At 48.0% G+C, this 18,310-nt stretch overlaps 1 protein-coding gene across 1 annotated transcript in view; it reads right to left on the reverse strand.

Moving 5' to 3' along the window:
- Nucleotides 1–17,824, reverse strand: part of LOC126176077 (uncharacterized) — a 59,303-nt gene extending 41,479 nt beyond the window's left edge. The window contains exons 1-2 of the mRNA XM_049923212.1: nucleotides 17,619–17,824; nucleotides 5,393–5,657 (exon numbers count right to left, since the gene is read on the reverse strand). Coding sequence (XP_049779169.1) covers nucleotides 5,393–5,657; nucleotides 17,619–17,824 — 471 coding nt within the window. The remainder of the gene's footprint in view (nucleotides 1–5,392; nucleotides 5,658–17,618) is intronic.
- Between the last annotated feature and the right edge of the window lie 486 nt (nucleotides 17,825–18,310).

Genomic DNA, 18,310 nt, shown 5'->3' on the forward strand with positions numbered 1-18,310 from the left:
AAAATTAATATTTACACAGTTGCTGAAAAGGCCGCAAAATGTTGAAGATATTTAGATTCAGTTTTACCGGTTGAGGAACGGAAACCTAAAAACAAAATTTAAATATAAAATATATCAGACAGTGGTAACTGTAAACCTGACTTGAGAAAGTAAACTGACTTCGTCTCCAGTGTATCAGGACACAGCGGAATAACTTGGCACGTAGTGTTCCGGTGGAAGTCGCCTTGGCAGCAGGATAGACGTATCAGCTAGCAGCTAGCAGGGAAGCAGCTAGCTCCTTCCACCTATGGTACTGGTCGCAACATTATCTGGCGTGCATCTCCTTTCAAATGACGAGAACAAGTCGAGCTCACGGTCTTTCACAGACACGAACAAAACACTGCATGCGGAGTGCTAGCTTTCTCACGTGTTTGCCACTTAAGGATGAACGTTACGCGTTTCATGAGGCGGTAGGAGACGCACGTACGAGTTGAAGGTTTATGAAATACGCACGTAAGTTTCAGAGGAAGGAGGGTACGCCAATCTGCCCCCCTGTCTCGCTCACAGTGCAGAATCAACTTTCCTTTCTGTTAGGGTTGATACAAGGACAGGCTTCGTCAAGGAGGAACTTAATGACGCCTCCAGTAGTCATACTTGGCGAAAATCGAGGAGCTGGTAAGGGACTTGTGATGCTACCAGTTGACATGATCACAACAACATTAATAGCTGCAGTAATGCGACGTAAAAGGGAAACAGAATTCTATGACTGCGGGACACGGGAGTGCAATCGTCGCTGGAGGTAGGCAATAGAAAATAACTGAACAGCTCAGCCTTGACAAACGAAACGTCATGGGAATCAGATCAATAGAGCCCTTTAGTTGGCACAAGTTATCCGTCGCGATTATGCTTCACAAGAACATCTCGAGATCGAGCAACACGTCGAAGATAGCAAGTGATCAATAAATATTTAACTTTGAATATACACTCCTGGAAATGGAAAAAAGAACAAATTGACACCGGTGTGTCAGACCCACCATACTTGCTCCGGACACTGCGAGAGGGCTGTACAAGCAATGATCACACGCACGGCACAGCGGACACACCAGGAACCGCGGTGTAGGCCGTCGAATGGCGCTAGCTGCGCAGCATTTGTGCACCGCCGCCGTCAGTGTCAGCCAGTTTGCCGTGGCATACGGAGCTCCATCGCAGTCTTTAACACTGGTAGCATGCCGCGACAGCGTGGACGTGAACCGTATGTGCAGTTGACGGACTTTGAGCGAGGGCGTATAGTGGGCATGCGGGAGGCCGGGTGGACGTACCGCCGAATTGCTCAACACGTGGGGCGTGAGGTCTCCACAGTACATCGATGTTGTCGCCAGTGGTCGGCGGAAGGTGCACGTGCCCGTCGACCTGGGACCGGACCGCAGCGACGCACGGATGCACGCCAAGACCGTAGGATCCTACGCAGTGCCGTAGGGGACCGCACCGCCACTTCCCAGCAAATTAGGGACACTGTTGCTCCTGGGGTATCGGCGAGGACCATTCGCAACCGTCTCCATGAAGCTGGGCTACGGTCCCGCACACCGTTAGGCCGTCTTCCGCTCACGCCCCATCATCGTGCAGCCCGCCTCCAGTGGTGTCGCGACAGGCGTGAATGGAGGGACGAATGGAGACGTGTCGTCTTCAGCGATGAGAGTCGCTTCTGCCTTGGTGCCAATGATGGTCGTATGCGTGTTTGGCGCCGTGCAGGTGAGCGCCACAATCAGGACTGCATACGACCGAGGCACACAGGGCCAACACCCGGCATCATGGTGTGGGGAGCGATCTCTTACACTGGCCGTACACCACTGGTGATCGTCGAGGGGACACTGAATAGTGCACGGTACATCCAAACCGTCATCGAACCCATCGTTCTACCATTCCTAGACCGGCAAGGGAACTTGCTGTTCCAACAGGACAATGCACGTCCGCATGTATCCCGTGCCAACCAACGTGCTCTAGAAGGTGTAAGTCAACTACCCTGGCCAGCAAGATCTCCGGATCTGTCCCCCATTGAGCATGTTTGGGACTGGATGAAGCGTCGTCTCCCGCGGTCTGCTCGTCCAGCACGAACGCTGGTCCAACTGAGGCGCCAGGTGGAAATGGCATGGCAAGCCGTTCCACAGGACTACATCCAGCATCTCTACGATCGTCTCCATGGGAGAATAGCAGCCTGCATTGCTGCGAAAGGTGGATATACACTGTACTAGTGCCGACATTGTGCATGCTCTGTTGCCTGTGTCTATGTGCCTGTGGTTCTGTCAGTGTGATCATGTGATGTATCTGACCCCAGGAATGTGTCAATAAAGTTTCCCCTTCCTGGGACAATGAATTCACGGTGTTCTTATTTCAATTTCCAGGAGTGTACTTACCTGAAACAAAGTTTTCGGAATCGAGTTAAGGACTTCACCAGTTACCTAGGAGCAGACATTTATAGTAAGCTTTACCTAATATTACTGAACTGCCTTCTTTTTCTTCCTCTTCTATTTTCTCCTTTTCGAAAAGAAGGCGTAGCTTCCATCCTTCAGCAGCCCTCTTCATCTCCATTTATGAAGAACATCCTATCTCATAGATTATGTTTTTCTTTAAACGGGATGTTCTCGGTCGTCTTCTCGTTTTCTTCCCAACGATCTTGCTCTCGAAAATATTGTATAACAGAATATGATGTCCAATTAAGCGTGCAGTCAGTTTTGCTTTCTGTTGACCTATTACGCGTACATTCAGTAATTCTTTCTTTTCTTCAATTTCTTGTAGGGTTATCTCATTCGTATTTTGTGTGATTGTCCTTCACAAACATATTTCCGCAGTTTCGGGCCGAGCATTCTCCTACTTTGCTAACATTTAGGTGTCACGACTTTGTGTGGGAACACTACATGTGATGTTATTTACAGATATTATCTTAGCGTGGAACCAGATGTGCTTGTTAAGTGGAATTCTTATTTTAGAAGGCACTCTTGGGCAGTGCCATTCTTCTCTTGTTTTCCTTGAGATATGTATTGTTTTCCTGCATATTACTACAAAGGTAGTGAAACGCCAACTAAAACTAAAGAAGTTTAAGAGGAAGCAGCTGTACTATTGGAACCTGAAAAAGCTGAACGAATCAAAAACTCAGCCTGACCACGTGACAAATATAGAAGGAAACTTCAAGGAGGCACTGGCGTGAAAGACCAAACGCAATGGTCTTGAAAGAGCCGTGTTAAATGCAATATAAAATGTAATAGGACTGGAAAAAAACATAAAAAGAAGCAGCCATAGGTAATAGATGATACAATGGAATTCGTAAAGAAACAAATAAAATGCAAAATGTCGAAAGTCTACATGAATGTAGGAAAATTAGGGGACAATAGATAGTCAACAGAAGTGACGCGCTAAAGGAAAAATTAAAATAATTTACCATAGACATCGTACACAGACAATAATCAACCATTGTATGAGGAACAGAACAAGAAGTACGTCGAATAGAGATGACAAAAGTAAACTGGTAACAGAAGCAGAAAATAGGTAAGAAGATGGAAACAGTATTTGAAGATGCTTCATAACTGCACAGAAAAAGTTTGACGAATTGAAAATGAGGACACAGTTTAAGAAGATTATAGGCGACATTCAACACTTATTTCTGAATTTCGAGACGTTTTGCACGATCTATGAAGGAATAAATGCTCAGATACTGATGAAATGACTGTTCAGTTTTTGCGAACATGAGCCAAAGAGCGGAACAAGAACTGTCCAAGCTCATGGTGAAATGTTTCAAAATTTGAAAGTTAAATCAGATTTTTAAAAGGGCATAATTTTTGCGCATCCAAAGAACTCAACTGCGATGGGATGTAAAAGTGCGGTACAGCCAGCACAGTATCATATTCATCAGAAATGTGACAGTACCTGGTAAAATAAAATTAAAAAAAAAAGAAAGAAGGGAAATCAAAAATAGATTAGGAGGAGACTAGTTTCGTTTTGGCAGTGCGTTCCAAGCAGAGAGTTGCCACTGAGTTTCTTTTTCTGGGAAACCACAGCATGACAGATATTCGTAGACGCTCCCGGAATGTGTACAGAGGCCTGGCACGCTGGGTCCTAGGGAGAAGTGTCTGTCATCGTCACGAAAAGGTCGCGCAGAACTGTCCGATGTTCCGCGTTCCGGCCGCCCGCACGCAGCTGTGACTCCTGCAGTGCTGGAGCGTGCGGACAGTCTCACTCGAGGTGATCGACGGGTCACCGCCAAACGCTTCGCTGCACAAGCGGACGGCTCTGTGCACAGTAGTGACACAGGCGTCCATCAGCTGGGGTACTCTAGCACGTGTGCCCGCTGGATACATCGCCGTCTAACAAAAGGACATAAAGAGCAACGAAGGACCGTCTGTGCTGAATTGCTTGCGCGTTACGAGACTGATCGTGGCAACATTTTGCCAAATGTCGTCACAGGCGATGGAACATGAGTTCACCCCTTCGAACCGTAAACAAAACGGCAATCCACGGCGTGGCGTCACACTATCTCTCCTCCGAAGAAAAAGTTCAAAGCACCACCCTCGGTCGGTAAAGTCATGGCGACGCGCTTCTAGGATTCGGAAGTGGTTATTCTTTCTGATGTCTTGCCTCATAGTGCGACGATCAAGTCTGAAGCGTATTCTCTTACCCTCAGGAAATTAAATAAATTCATCAGCACAAAAATGGAAACGAATTTCTCCTTCTGCATGACAGCGTAAGGCCTCAGGCAAGTCTTCTCTCACAAAATTTTATTGAAAGGTTCTTCCTCGTCCACTCTACTGCCCGGATCTCGCACCTTCCGACTTCCATCTGCTTCGCCCAAGGGGTTGGATGATGGGGAGATTATTGATGCAGCAACAAGATGGCTCCGTTACCGACCATTAGAGTGTTACCATGCGGGCGTACAGGTCCTCGCAGTAACGTGGCCTAAGGCCGTCGTATTGAACGGAGATTACACTGAAAAATAGGGCTTTGTAGCTCAAAGAGCGTGAATAATATGGTGTACTGGAATCCAGAATAAAAGCAACATGCTTTCAGAAAAACTATATGCTGCATTACTTACTGAATGCACCTCTTAGAGTAAAGAAATACCGAAATACAATACGAGCGCAAACAACAATGTAAGAAATGGATGTTTTTTCCCTGCGAATTGACGTTATCTATCCAACTGTTTACCATTCTTATCGATAAGCTATATACAGATAATTCCGTTACCCCATACCTTGGCCTTCTTTCCCAGTCGAAACTCTCCCCGTATTTTCAAGACCGCCACGTCACAGTCGTACGCCAGCATGTTGTATCTCTCGTGTACCTTTTTCTCTATGACGTCGTATAGCCTGCCTGCTCTCAAGTTGGCGGTGCCGGCGCGAATCCTGTATCTGAAATACACACGGACGCAGTGGGCCGCGGTGAGCACCCAGGACTTGCTGATGATGGAACCACCACAGAAGTGACCGCCTCCTATCTGCACGGACACCTGCCACGGCACGAGTTCGATCGACACGTTGGAGCCGCCGACGATGTGCGGGACCTGAGCCGATGTCGACGCCGCGCTGACGAGCGCCAGCACCGCCACTAGAGGCGCCAGCATCGCGCCGCCCTGCAGGCTGCCGCCGTAGAACGTCGACTGAGCCCAAGCAGTCCCTCCGCTATCTCTCAAGCTGAGGAACACGTGGCTTCATAGCTGATATTATTACTGCAGTAAAGAAGGGGAACTGCGCATTACTTCTGGTGCTTGGGTTCCACATTCAAAACGAATTTTTTGAGAACATAATTGTTTCAGCACTGACATTACACTCAGTGGCGAAAGCCAGTTGCGTAGTCTGCTTTTTTAAGGGGACTAGTACGTGAATATGTCAAAAAATCGATTTTTTAATTTTGTCCTAAAAAATTCCGCACTGAAGAAACAGGAATTTAAATATGTCTCCAACCCATGATAAAGCCCCAATGTTACTCATACAGCTGTGCTAAGAACAGGATTCTGTTCTCACTTTCTTGTTTTTTGTGACGTTTTAGTGACTTATACGGGAACAGATACCAAAATCGTTTCTGGTAGGACTAACTAACTTGAAAAATAGGTGTGCTGGTGTAATATTTATGGCTTTACAGCCATCATATTCAGCTACAAGGAGCTCTTCTTAGAACAGTTGAGAAGGCAGCAGTGGGAAGATGACTTAATGTGTTCTGAGGAAACGGTGACAGATGGTATATTTTGTGCGTCTATCGTGAGAAAGATCGCCTAAATTATCTTCCTCCTCTACAATTAGTGGCTGCTGTGTTCAGAGGTATCGTGCCAAAATGATAAACTTATCTTACTAACATTATAAAAACTAAACAATGAATTTACTTACATTTCGTGTAAAAGCATCTCTCAGTAGCATGCTATCATTCCATTATTACAAAAGCGTCAATTACCAGCAGTATAATAAAAAAGTGCTAGACGAGAAGCCAGACGAAGCATTTCGATCTACGGATCGCGAAGATCGCGCCTAAATAGGATGGCAGCCGAAGTGGTTTGGCTCTAAAATCAGCGCTCTGCCGGCAGTCTCGGCGGAATGACGTGTGTGCCGTGGTCGGTACCAGTTATGGCTTAATTAACAATCCCTGGTTTGTAAATAAAAGAGCTGGTTTGTCAGTCTCGAAGGACAGACAAATTGACTGCCGCGGTCGGTATCAATCATTAATTAATTAGCAATGTCTGGTTTGAAAATGTGATAGCTTGATCGGTAGACTCGGAGGACAGATATGCTGTCGGCCGCGGTCGATAGTGGTTAAGAACTTAATCAGGAATCTTTGGTTTTTGGATATGTAATTGAGAACTTGTTTCATAGTAATTACGCAAACATGCAGTTCGTTATTCTGTTCATTTTCTGTGAAAGTGTGAAGCATGGAAATTACTTGGGGTATATAAAATGGACTATAATCGTCCAGTTTCTCGTATTCTGCTAATAAAAAGCGAGTAGCACCCCGTTTAAACAAACCAATTCAAAATTTAATTATTTTTATAATACCAGTTCCTCATCAATAGTTTACTACAGGACCCACGACCTACGTGCTATTTTCTGGCAGGGGACAACAACTATAGAAGACCGCAGGTTGGTGAACAATATTCATAACTTATGCATTCCACTCAGGGCGGTAGAAGCAACTAGGCACCTAGCGTGTACTGTAATCTTAATACAAATGAGATCAGTGATATATCATCTGTGGAAACACAGAGGAGGCGTGAAGGGAGGTCATTTTCGAGGGAAAGGATTTATGACTCTCACCTAAATCCTTCTCGCTATCTATCCGTCTCTCTCTTTCACTTGCCGCACTGGGTGTTCTGCTATATTTCCATGAAGTGCAACGTCAAGGTTTAACGTTACGGAATTGATGGGAGTGCCTGATGGAGTTAACATGTAAAACACTTTAACTGCTTTCGATTCCAGGAGACTATTTGAAGCAGAGAAATCAGTGTTGGAAGCCACCAAAGAAGCAAGTATATAAAACCTGAAAAAGAAAATGGAGGGAGAACAACACCAGAAACAAGATGAATATCGACCTGGGATGCGTTAGTGTTATGCATGGCAGGCGGAGACACAAATTTTACCTTGAATTTCCAGGAAGTTCATTCTTTTTTGATTTTCTAGTGCACATTGTTATTAAAACTATTAAAGATCGATGGCTGAAATTTTGTCTGTCTTAAAACATATTTAACTAAAAAGTAGACAATTCTTACGACTTAAATTTGAAAATTAAAGAGTGTTATAAAGAAACACCATGAATTAATTACTGAAATTTTTGATAATCATTATTTAAAAAAATTTGTATCATAATTTATGACAGCAACATCTTTGTCAGAAGTCAGCTTTAAACATAATAGTGTACCGAGCTTCCAGAAGAAAATAAGCTTCTACTTTGTTCTTACTTCCAGATATATGTACCTATGCTATACAAATTAATTTACATGCTTTATTTCACTTAGAACACAAAATACATTTCAGAAAAAAGTGTGAGACCAAAAGCTATGATTCATACATAAAATTGCTCCCAAAAGATCTGTTAAAGTTTGGTAAGCATTACACGGACTTACCACTCTTATTCCTCGGGCTACACTATTTAGAGAAGTGACAAATTTTTCAAGATTTCCCCCTTGTCTTCATGAACCAGACCTCTTGAGATGGTTAAGAATTTCCCTAACCTTCTGCTGAACCAAGATGACTAGAGAAGAGAAAAAGTCAAGCCACCTGGATCTAGAACAGTTCAACGATCGTAATTCACAGACTGTTTCAAAATATATTTCAAACGTCACTATTTTCAAATAAACGTTGCCCTACCTGCTTCATGTTTAGACATTCTGAAAGACTGAAACCAATTTCCTTTATTTGATAATTGTGCAGTCTGGACTGTATTACAAAAGGAAGTCCTAAAGAACGCCATGTCTTATGTAGAGGTTCTATTCTGCAGCTGCTGTAGAGCTCCCTTTGTAATAAAAGGACTGCAGAGTTTTGCTCCACTACAGCAGAACATTTCTTACTATGCGTATTTTCATTTAAAGAGCATTAGCAGTGGGCGTGGGTATAACGAAGCAGGGTCATTCTTTCTTTCGTGTGATTTCTAAATTCAACAGTTGAGTGTATGCTTGAATCTATCTATAACGACCCGTTTGTTTCAGATTTGTCAGCGCGACAGCATCACTAATGGAAGTGTTGAAAGATGTGTCGGTCAAAAGAAAGTCAGTAAGGATAGGCCGATGCGTGCACATGATCCCGTTGGTTAACGAATGAGACCAAATGGTTCTGTAGCTATTTCACACTGATTTCCTGCTCCTATAAGCGAAATATTGAAGAATTAAAACGAATCCGTGTTATGATGATGATTTGTTCGAGCATCCCTGAGTCAGCGATGTGGGTCAATAAAAGCATACCACAAGGGTGGAAAATACGTACTTTAAATTGAGAACATTAATTATTACTGAAAAGGAAATAGTGTTTACAATAAGTGTTTGAATTTTTATGCCGACGAATCTAAAATAGGCGAGAAATTCACCGATGTACACATATCACCAAAAGCCATCAACTGCAGTCAGTGCTTTCTTATGAACTCCCCCACATGGAATCGAATTAGTTGTACCCCTCTGTTTGAGCACTAAAATACAACTTTAGCCCTTTAGTTGATAATGCAACTTGGTAAGTCTAATCCTCTCTCGTATTCCTGGACTTCTGGACTTTCCAACTGATTTACTACCGTAAATGGAACGTATCCGTAAGAGCTTGAGGACATCGCCCAAATTACAGCTGCCTTCAGTCATTGTTATAACGTTCAGCGGTGCGATTTATGGTAACTGCAACACAGTTTGAACGGTACACTGAGTTGAGAAATGTGATGGGATAGGAATATGCACGTATACAGATGGTGACAGTATCGCGTACACAAGGAATAAAAGAGTAGCGAATTAGTGGAGCTGACATTACTGCTCAGACGATTCAGGCGAAAATGTTTCCGACGTGATTATGAACGCACGACGGGAATTATCGCACTTTGAGCGCGGAAAAGTAGTTGGAGCTAGATGCACGGGACATTCCATTTGGGAATTCCGAGATGCACAGCGTCAAGAGGGTGCCGAGGAAACCAAATTCCAGGCACCACCTCTCACCAAGGGCAACTCAGTGGCCGACGGCCTTCACTTAACGACCTAGAGCAGCGAAGTTTGAGTAGAGCTGCAACACTGCGTCAAATAATAGTAGAAATCAATGTGGGATGTCCGCTTAACGTATCCGTTAGGACAGTGCGGTGAAATTTGGCGTTGATGGTCTGTGGCAGCAGAAGATGGACGCGAGTGCCTTTGCTAACAGCACGATCGCCTGCAGCGCCTCTCCGGGGGCGGACCCTACGAAGCCGTAGACCCAAGTTGTCAACAAGGCATTGTACAGGCTGGTGGCAGCTGTGGGCTGTGTTTACATGGAACGGACTGTGCCTCTGGTCCAACTGAGCCGAACACTGCCTGGGGACAGGTAGTGTTCGGCTACATTTCTCATCTCAGTGTACAGTTCCAACTGTGTTGCAGCTACCATAAATCGCACCGCTGAACGTTATAACAATGACTGAAGGCAGCTGTAATTTGGGCGATGTCCTCAAGCTCTAACGGATACGTTCCATTTACGGTAGTAAATCAGTTGGAAAGTCCAGAAGTCCAGGAATACGAGAGAGGATTAGACTTACCAAGTTGCATTATCAACTAAAGGGCTAAAGTTGTATTGGCTACCATTTGCAACCATTCGTGGACTTGATGTTCCCACACAAGATGAAATTTTTATGGATAACAATGCGTCACGTCATTGGGACATGGTTGTTTGCAACTGGCTTGAAGAACATTCTGGACAATTTGAGCAAATGGTTTGGCCACCCAGATCGCCCGACATGAATCCCACGGAACATTTATGGGACGTAATCGAGAGGTCAGTTCATGCACAGAATCCTTCAGTGGCAACGCTTTCGAAGTTATGGACGGCTATAGACGCAGCATGGCTCAATGTTTCAGGAGGAGACTTCCAGCGACTCGTTGAGTCCCTGCCACTTGGAGTTGCTGCACTTGCACTGCGCCAGGCAAGAGGAGGTCCGACACAGTATTAGGAGGTATCCCCTGACTTCTGTCACCTCAGTCCAGCTCCCAGACACACAGCCCTCGCCCAACTGGCGCGATGGTTGCCCCTGGCCAGCGCACGCCTCCTAGGAGTTGCTTTACCCACGCTTAGGGTTGATGGAAATAACGCTTATTCAATACAAACTGCCACAAATACAACTTGCGCGTTTTATCAGTGAAACGTGATGAATTTAATAGGATCAGTAGATTCAAAGACTCTATTACATACACTCCTGGAAATTGAAATAAGAACACCGTGAATTCATTGTCCCAGGAAGGGGAAACTTTACTGACACATTCCTGGGGTCAGATACATCACATGATCACACTGACAGAACCACAGGCACATAGACACAGGCAACAGAGCATGCACAATGTCGGCACTAGTACAGTGTATATCCACCTTTCGCAGCAATGCAGGCTGCTATTCTCCCATGGAGACGATCGTAGAGATGCTGGATGTAGTCCTGTGGAACGGCTTGCCATGCCATTTCCACCTGGCGCCTCAGTTGGACCAGCGTTCGTGCTGGACGTGCAGACCGCGTGAGACGACGCTTCATCCAGTCCCAAACATGCTCAATGGGGGACAGATCCGGAGATCTTGCTGGCCAGGGTAGTTGACTTACACCTTCTAGAGCACGTTGGGTGGCACGGGATACATGCGGACGTGCATTGTCCTGTTGGAACAGCAAGTTCCCTTGCCGGTCTATGAATGGTACAACGATGGGTTCGATGACGGTTTGGATGTACCGTGCACTATTCAGTGTCCCCTCGACGATCACCAGTGGTGTACGGCCAGTGTAGGAGATCGCTCCCCACACCATGATGCCGGGTGTTGGCCCTGTGTGCCTCGGTCGTATGCAGTCCTGATTGTGGCGCTCACCTGCACGGCGCCAAACACGCATACGACCATCATTGGCACCAAGGCAGAAGCGACTCTCATCGCTGAAGACGACACGTCTCCATTCGTCCCTCCATTCACGCCTGTCGCGACACCACTGGAGGCGGGCTGCACGATGTTGGGGCATGAGCGGAAGACGGCCTAACGGTGTGCGGGACAGTAGCCCAGCTTCATGGAGACGGTTGCGAATGGTCCCCGCCGATACCCCAGGAGCAACAGTGTCCCTAATTTGCTGGGAAGTGGCGGTGCGGTCCCCTACGGCACTGCGTAGGATCCTACGGTCTTGGCGTGGATCCGTGCGTCGCTGCGGTCCGGTCCCAGGTCGACGGGCACGTGCACCTTCCGCCGACCACTGGCGACAACGTCGATGTACTGTGGAGACCTCACGCCCCACGTGTTGAGCAATTCGGCGGTACGTCCACCCGGCCTCCCGCATGCCCACTATACGCCCTCGCTCAAAGTCCGTCAACTGCACATACGGTTCACGTCCACGCTGTCGCGGCATGCTACCAGTGTTAAAGACTGCGATGGAGCTCCGTATGCCACGGCAAACTGGCTGACACTGACGGCGGCGGTGCACAAATGCTGCGCAGCTAGCGCCATTCGACGGCCAACACCGCGGTTCCTGGTGTGTCCGCTGTGCCGTGCGTGTGATCATTGCTTGTACAGCCCTCTCGCAGTGTCCGGAGCAAGTATGGTGGGTCTGACACACCGGTGTCAATGTGTTCTTTTTTCCATTTCCAGGAGTGTAACTTCAGTTATGGTGCTATGTTGTCAACCTACATTTGGGTGGAATTTACAAAAGTTAAAATTATTCCAGATCAGTTCCTCCTGGACCACTGCCTGACATACCTTTTACTCAGCATCATATTATCACTGCAACGACTCACCTGTGTTTAAGAAACCTTAAGAATTCCACAGCATTTACAAACTGTAATGGCACATGCTGCAGTCAACACTGACGCCTACTGCAGCGGCAACACCGCACACAGACCAGCGATACGGGTTGCCAACGCCGTTGTGAAGTCTGGCTGACGCAAGTGTGTTCACAAGCAAGTACCACAGTTGACAAAAAAATACGTAGGTGCGGTCAACGTCCGTCAGAGAGCATCAACCAGCAGCAGAGGAAGGGGGGCGCGACGATCAACGAACTATTTCCTGGCAATCACGTGTGTGCAAAAAGTCCCAGAAATATCCTTCCACCTGTGGATAGATAAGCCGGCGGCGCCCAGCTGTTCAGCAGGTAGTTGACTCGCCGATTGCAGAGAAGACAGGTCGGTCCAGCGGTGCGCCACCTCCACCATCCTCTCCTCCGCAACGATTGTGATACGTCGCTTCCGTCGTGTTAGGCTGGCTACCAGCTGCTAACAGCCGACATCGACGTGGAACAGTTGTATGGGCATAGAGTCGAAGGGCACTCTGATTATAGGAATTAGTTTATTTGCTTGATCCGCAGAAGGGATCCTTATTGTGTTTTGGCTTTGAAGAGTGTGTTACTGTTGGTGGTTAATAGTAGTTTTCTTAATAGAAAAAAAGTGGCAAAACGAGTTGGTTCTTGCTCTGTAGATTTAGCAGCGCAGTTTATAAATCAACAACATTTTAAGAGAACAGAGAAGAGAGTAATAGCCCCTAGGGCACACCAATTGTAATCATGCCTAAGAAATCATCAGATGGCAGTAAAGCATACACATTTTGCAGCATCTACCGTTATGTGAAGTGGTGGATTGTCACACATACCTACCCTGTACCTAATAAACAAAATAATCTAGGCCAATGTCTCCAGAATGAGAATTTCACTCTGCAGCGGAGTGTGCGCTGATATGAAACTTCCTGGCAGATTAAAACTGTGTGCCGGACCGAGACTCGAAGTCGGGACCTTTGCCTTTCGCGGGCAAGTGCTCTACCGACTTTTTTTTTTTTTTTTTTTTTAGATACCATTGATGACCGTGCAGCTTCTCTAGAATAAATAATAATTAAATGAAATCCTCAGCTGCCGACAGGTGTTGTTGACATACCTTGATGGGGAGAGCTGAAAATGTGTGCCCTGACCTGGACTCGAACCCGAGATACCCTGCTTACATGGCAGATGCTCTATCCATCTTTTTTTCTTTTTTTCTTTTTTTTATTTTATTTAGTTTTATTTATTTATTTATTTTTTGTATAATATATTTAGAATTTAGAGTGTTCAGTTATGAGTAGGTGGAGACAAGGCGGGCAGGGGTCGACACCCGAGGCCTGGCCGCGATGTCTTTTCCCTCCCGTCCCTGAATCACTCCCACAAAGTAGCTTTTTGATTTATTTTTGTTTTATTTTATTATTTTTATTATTTTTTTCACCAGGAAAAGGGTAAATGAAAAAAAGATCTTTATTGGTACAAACTTAAATGCAACAGAAATGCCATCCTTCCGGCGAAAATAACACAAGACATTATACTCGAGCAATTTTTTTTTATGAACAGGGTGTAGGAAAAAAAAAGAATAATAATTCCGATGTAATCTAAGAGGTGTGAAGCAATATACAGTGGAGTGAGGGAAAGACCAGTGTTTTCTGGTGTAGTGCATAAAAGAAAGGAGGCGCGTGTCCATGCGCCTACTCCACTGTGGGTTACAATGTAGAAAGTAGCGCGGGGAGTCTCAAATGTCAGCAGGGCGGGGGGGGGGGGGGCGGGAGTGCTGTCGGCGTGTGGCACCATCCAGCTGAGGGGGGGTGAAGTAAAGATCGCATGTAGGTAATTGGCGAAGAAGGCGCGGTAGCGCAGTCGGTGTTCGACTTCACTGTGGGAGGTTTGTAAGTACTACCAGAAATCAAGGCGTGATTTGTCGCCATCATTATACATGTAGGTGATCGTCCATCCATACAATCGCATGATTTTTGGTGGCGGGGAAATAAGTATTCTCAGGATGGATAAAAGTCCATGGGTCAATCGAGTCCGGCGGAACGCGGAGGTAACAGGCAACGACCTGCCGGGCAAGTTTCCAGACGTCACTGGTGGCAGCACAAGTCAGTTGATGGACATCGTCATCCACGAGGTGGCAAATGGAACAAAGTGGAGAGTCCTTTAGTCCGATGGCGTGAAGACGATGATTTGTGGCGAATTTTTCATTTGCGACTTGGTACCATGTTGCCCGGACGTTGGAGGGAAGAAAAGGCTGGTGGATGTGACGCCAAACCGTTGGCCACCACGTGGACGGATGTCTCAGTTCGATATTGTTGCTGGATATGGAACGAAGGAGTGGGGTGTAAAAATCTTTAGGTCGAGGAGAACGCGTGGTCGGTAAGTGTGTGTGAGCATAACTGAAGTCGACGATGAAATCAGAAATGTGCGTCAGATGGTGCTTGATGTGTCCGACTGGTACTGGTGGTGTTATGGTCGCGGGCACAAGAATTTCCAGCAAGCTGCGCGTAAGGGAGGTGCCCCCGTGCCACTGCTTGTGCATGGTGGACATGTACAAGGACGCCGCGCGGAGTCGCACATTGACAAGGGCGAGGCCCCCCGCTCGCGGGCGAAGGGTGAGCGTGTCGTAGCGGATCTTAAAGAGCGTACCGGCCGTAAGGAAGTATCCGAAGGCAGCCTGGAGGCTGCGTCCAATAGTTGATGGCAGCGGGAGGACCTGTGCGATGTGGACCATTCTGGCCGCGACATGTTGATTGAGGTATTGGACACGTTGTAAAGAATCGAGTCGTCGGAGAAGATTTTGTCGCACCGTCGTGCGGATAGTTTGGAGTGCACGCCGATAATTGATGGCAGCGGAGCGGTGGAGGTGAAAATGATACCAAGGTATCGTACTTTTTGTACACACGGGAGAGGTGCTAAGTCGTCGTGTGAGAGGCCGCGTCCAATGGGCATCGCCGCGGATTTAGCCACATTCATGTTACTGCCCGCTGCAGTGCCGTACGTTGATATCAAATCAAGTACCGTGTGTGTTTCACTCCGTGAGCGGATCAAGAGGAGGAGGTCGTCCGCATACGCACGACATCGAAAACTGTGCTGGTGCAAAGTGAGACCAGAAAGATGGCTCGTCAGACTCCCGATGAGTGGCTCCAGGCTTATGGCATAGAGTAGGGTCGAAAGTGGGTAGCCTTGCCGTACGGAACGCCGGATCGCCACTGGTCCCGCCACACGGCCGTTAACCTGAATCAGCGATTCGGCGGTGCCGTACAGGCGCCGGATCACGTCGATAAAGGCTGGTGGAAAACCCATGCGGTTCATCACTGAGAACAGAAAAAGATGCCGCGCTTTGTCGAATGCGCTGTCAAAATCAATGGCAACCACTGCGGCGCGAAGTCTGCACGCTGCTGCCAGTGCAATTAAATCGCGACATTCTCCTGTGGCCGTTTGTATATTAACTGAGCCGCCCGGAGTTGTCTGTTCCGGGGATAGAATGCTAGACAGGATCTTGCGGCATCGCGTTGCCAGTAGGCGTGTAAAAATTTTGCAGTCTGCGTTTTGCTGTCGTCACACCTGGTGTCGGTTTTGGATGGGTATAATAATTCCCGTGACGAAGGACGGTGGTACGGCGTTCCCCATCGTCAGCAGTTCATGAAGCATCGTTGTCCACCGTGACGCCATTAGTGTGAAGAAAGCGCGATAAAATTCTATCGGCAATCCGTCGACACCAGGTGACTTATTCAGAGCACCTTTTTTGATTGCATCGTGGATTTCGTCACGCGTAATGGGCTCCATCAGCTCGTCCGCTTCGTCGCTGGTGAGGGTGCGAGTTACGTGTGGTAACACAGACTACTCAGCGTGGTTGTTGGTAGTCTCCTCCTGGTACATTGTGCGGTAGTGGTCGACAAAGGCACTGACGATTACGGCCTGGCAAGTGACGTGCCGGCCGTAATGATCTCAGTGATGAATTGTTGTCGTCGATGTTTCCTATCGGAGGCGATATGATGCATGGTCGGATGTTCTTGTTCCGCCGAATCTTGACATCGGGTTCGCACCATAGCCCCCTGCAGTCTACGGTGTGTCGAAGTTATAATTTGCGCCTTAATCCTGCTGTGTTCCCTCTGGGTGTCGGGGGTGGGCGGTTGGGCGTCCAGGTCGCGGAGAACGGCGTAGAAATAGTCGGTAGTGTACCGGCGCCACATAGCAACTTCCTTTCCATACTGAATCAAAGTACGTCGAATGGCAGGTTTGGCACATTCCAGCCACCAGGTCAAGGTCGTGCAGTATTTAGGTAAGCGACGTTCACAGGTGGCCCATGTCTCGGTAACACGTTGAAGACATTCGGGATCATGAAGATGGGAGGTGTTTAGCTTCCACGGTGCACGACTACGCCAGACCACTTGCTTGGGGAAGAGAATGTTGCAGATGTAGGCACAGTGGTCCGAAGAGGCCAGGGTCCAAAGTTCTATACCTTGGACTGCAGGTGTGAGTTCCCGAGAGACGTAAATTCTATCAAGGCGGCTCGCGGAGTGACTCGTCTGGTAAGTATGTCCAGGCGCGTCTCCGTGCCGAACTTCCCAAGTGTCGCGGAGCAACAGATCTCGGACGACAAGACGCAGTTCTTGACAGGTGTTGTAGTGGGGCACTTGATCTTTAGGGTGCAAGACACAATTAAAATCACCCCCAAGCAAGTAATGGTCGCAGCGTCCAAGAAACAAAGGAGCGATTTCTTCTGAATAGAAGAGTGCCCTGTCGCGTCTGCGGGTGGAGCCTGACGGAGCGTAAATGTTGACGATACGCGTCCCCATGACGGTGACTGCCATGCCTCTGGCAGATGGATTGTATGTGATATCGGCCACTGGAATGCCTTCTCTGGCGTAGATGGCTACGCCGCGTCCCAGGTGGTCACCAGGAGAAGGATAAGTGTTATATCCCGCGACGTCTGGACGTGTGGCCAAGCGCACTTCCTGTAGTAGTGCGATATCGACGTCCGACGCCCGTATCATCTCTCGCGGCAGTTGAAGTATCACGGGTGAGCTAATGGTGTTAGCGTTGATCGTCGCTATTCGGTAGGTTTGGAGCCGTACCCCGCCGTGGAGGGGAACTCCACCGGCGCAGGTTGAAGAGGGGCGAGGCAACGGTGAGTCGTGCCGTACGCCACCTGACGGCGTTATCAGCGGCGTAACAATGCATCCGTCTGGGGTAACTCTATCTCCAGCGTGTGGTCCGGGTCCTCATCGACGTCCTCACTCCACACCATTGAAGGCGCTGTCGTTGTGATGGTCGTACGTTCCGCTTCGGTCGTAGGGGCGGAGGACGTCTCGGCGGCAGTCGCATCGGTGGAGGCCATTGGTTCAGGAGCACCTGAGCGAGCCAGTAGAGTAGGCATCGACGCATCCGCAGTCGGCGTCATGTTGTCGTCATTCGTATCGTCGTGTAGGTTCTCCGAGGCCTCGTCGGGTCGGACGGCCTCTGGAGCATCAGGGGGAGGTGATCCGTCTCGTTCCGAGACCGTACGGCGCCTCCTCTTGCGCCTCTTAGGTGAACGTTGTTTGCGGGTTCGTCCCTCCGTGTCGGGAGACGGAAGGGAGTCGCGTCGCTCTGAGAGGAAGGCCGTCGCGGGAACGTCAAATGAAGGGGCGTCCATATGTTCAGGCGGGTGGGTGTCGGAAGTCGTCGCTGTTGGTAGTGGCGCCGGAGTAGCGTCAGGCTTTGAGCGCGACGTGTCGGCCCCGGCGGTATCCGTAGCACCTGGAAGGGTCACCGGTACATGATCAGACGGGCGGCGGCCGGTGGGAGGAGAAGAGAGCGCCGATGCGTAGGTGATAGGTAAAACCGTCGTCGGAGCCGGAGGTGCCACGGTAGCGGCTGGCAATTGGGTGATTCGTCGCTGAAGACA

Source organism: Schistocerca cancellata, chromosome 3 (genome assembly GCF_023864275.1).
Source record: "Schistocerca cancellata isolate TAMUIC-IGC-003103 chromosome 3, iqSchCanc2.1, whole genome shotgun sequence".
NCBI classification, from domain to species: Eukaryota; Metazoa; Arthropoda; class Insecta; order Orthoptera; family Acrididae; genus Schistocerca; species Schistocerca cancellata.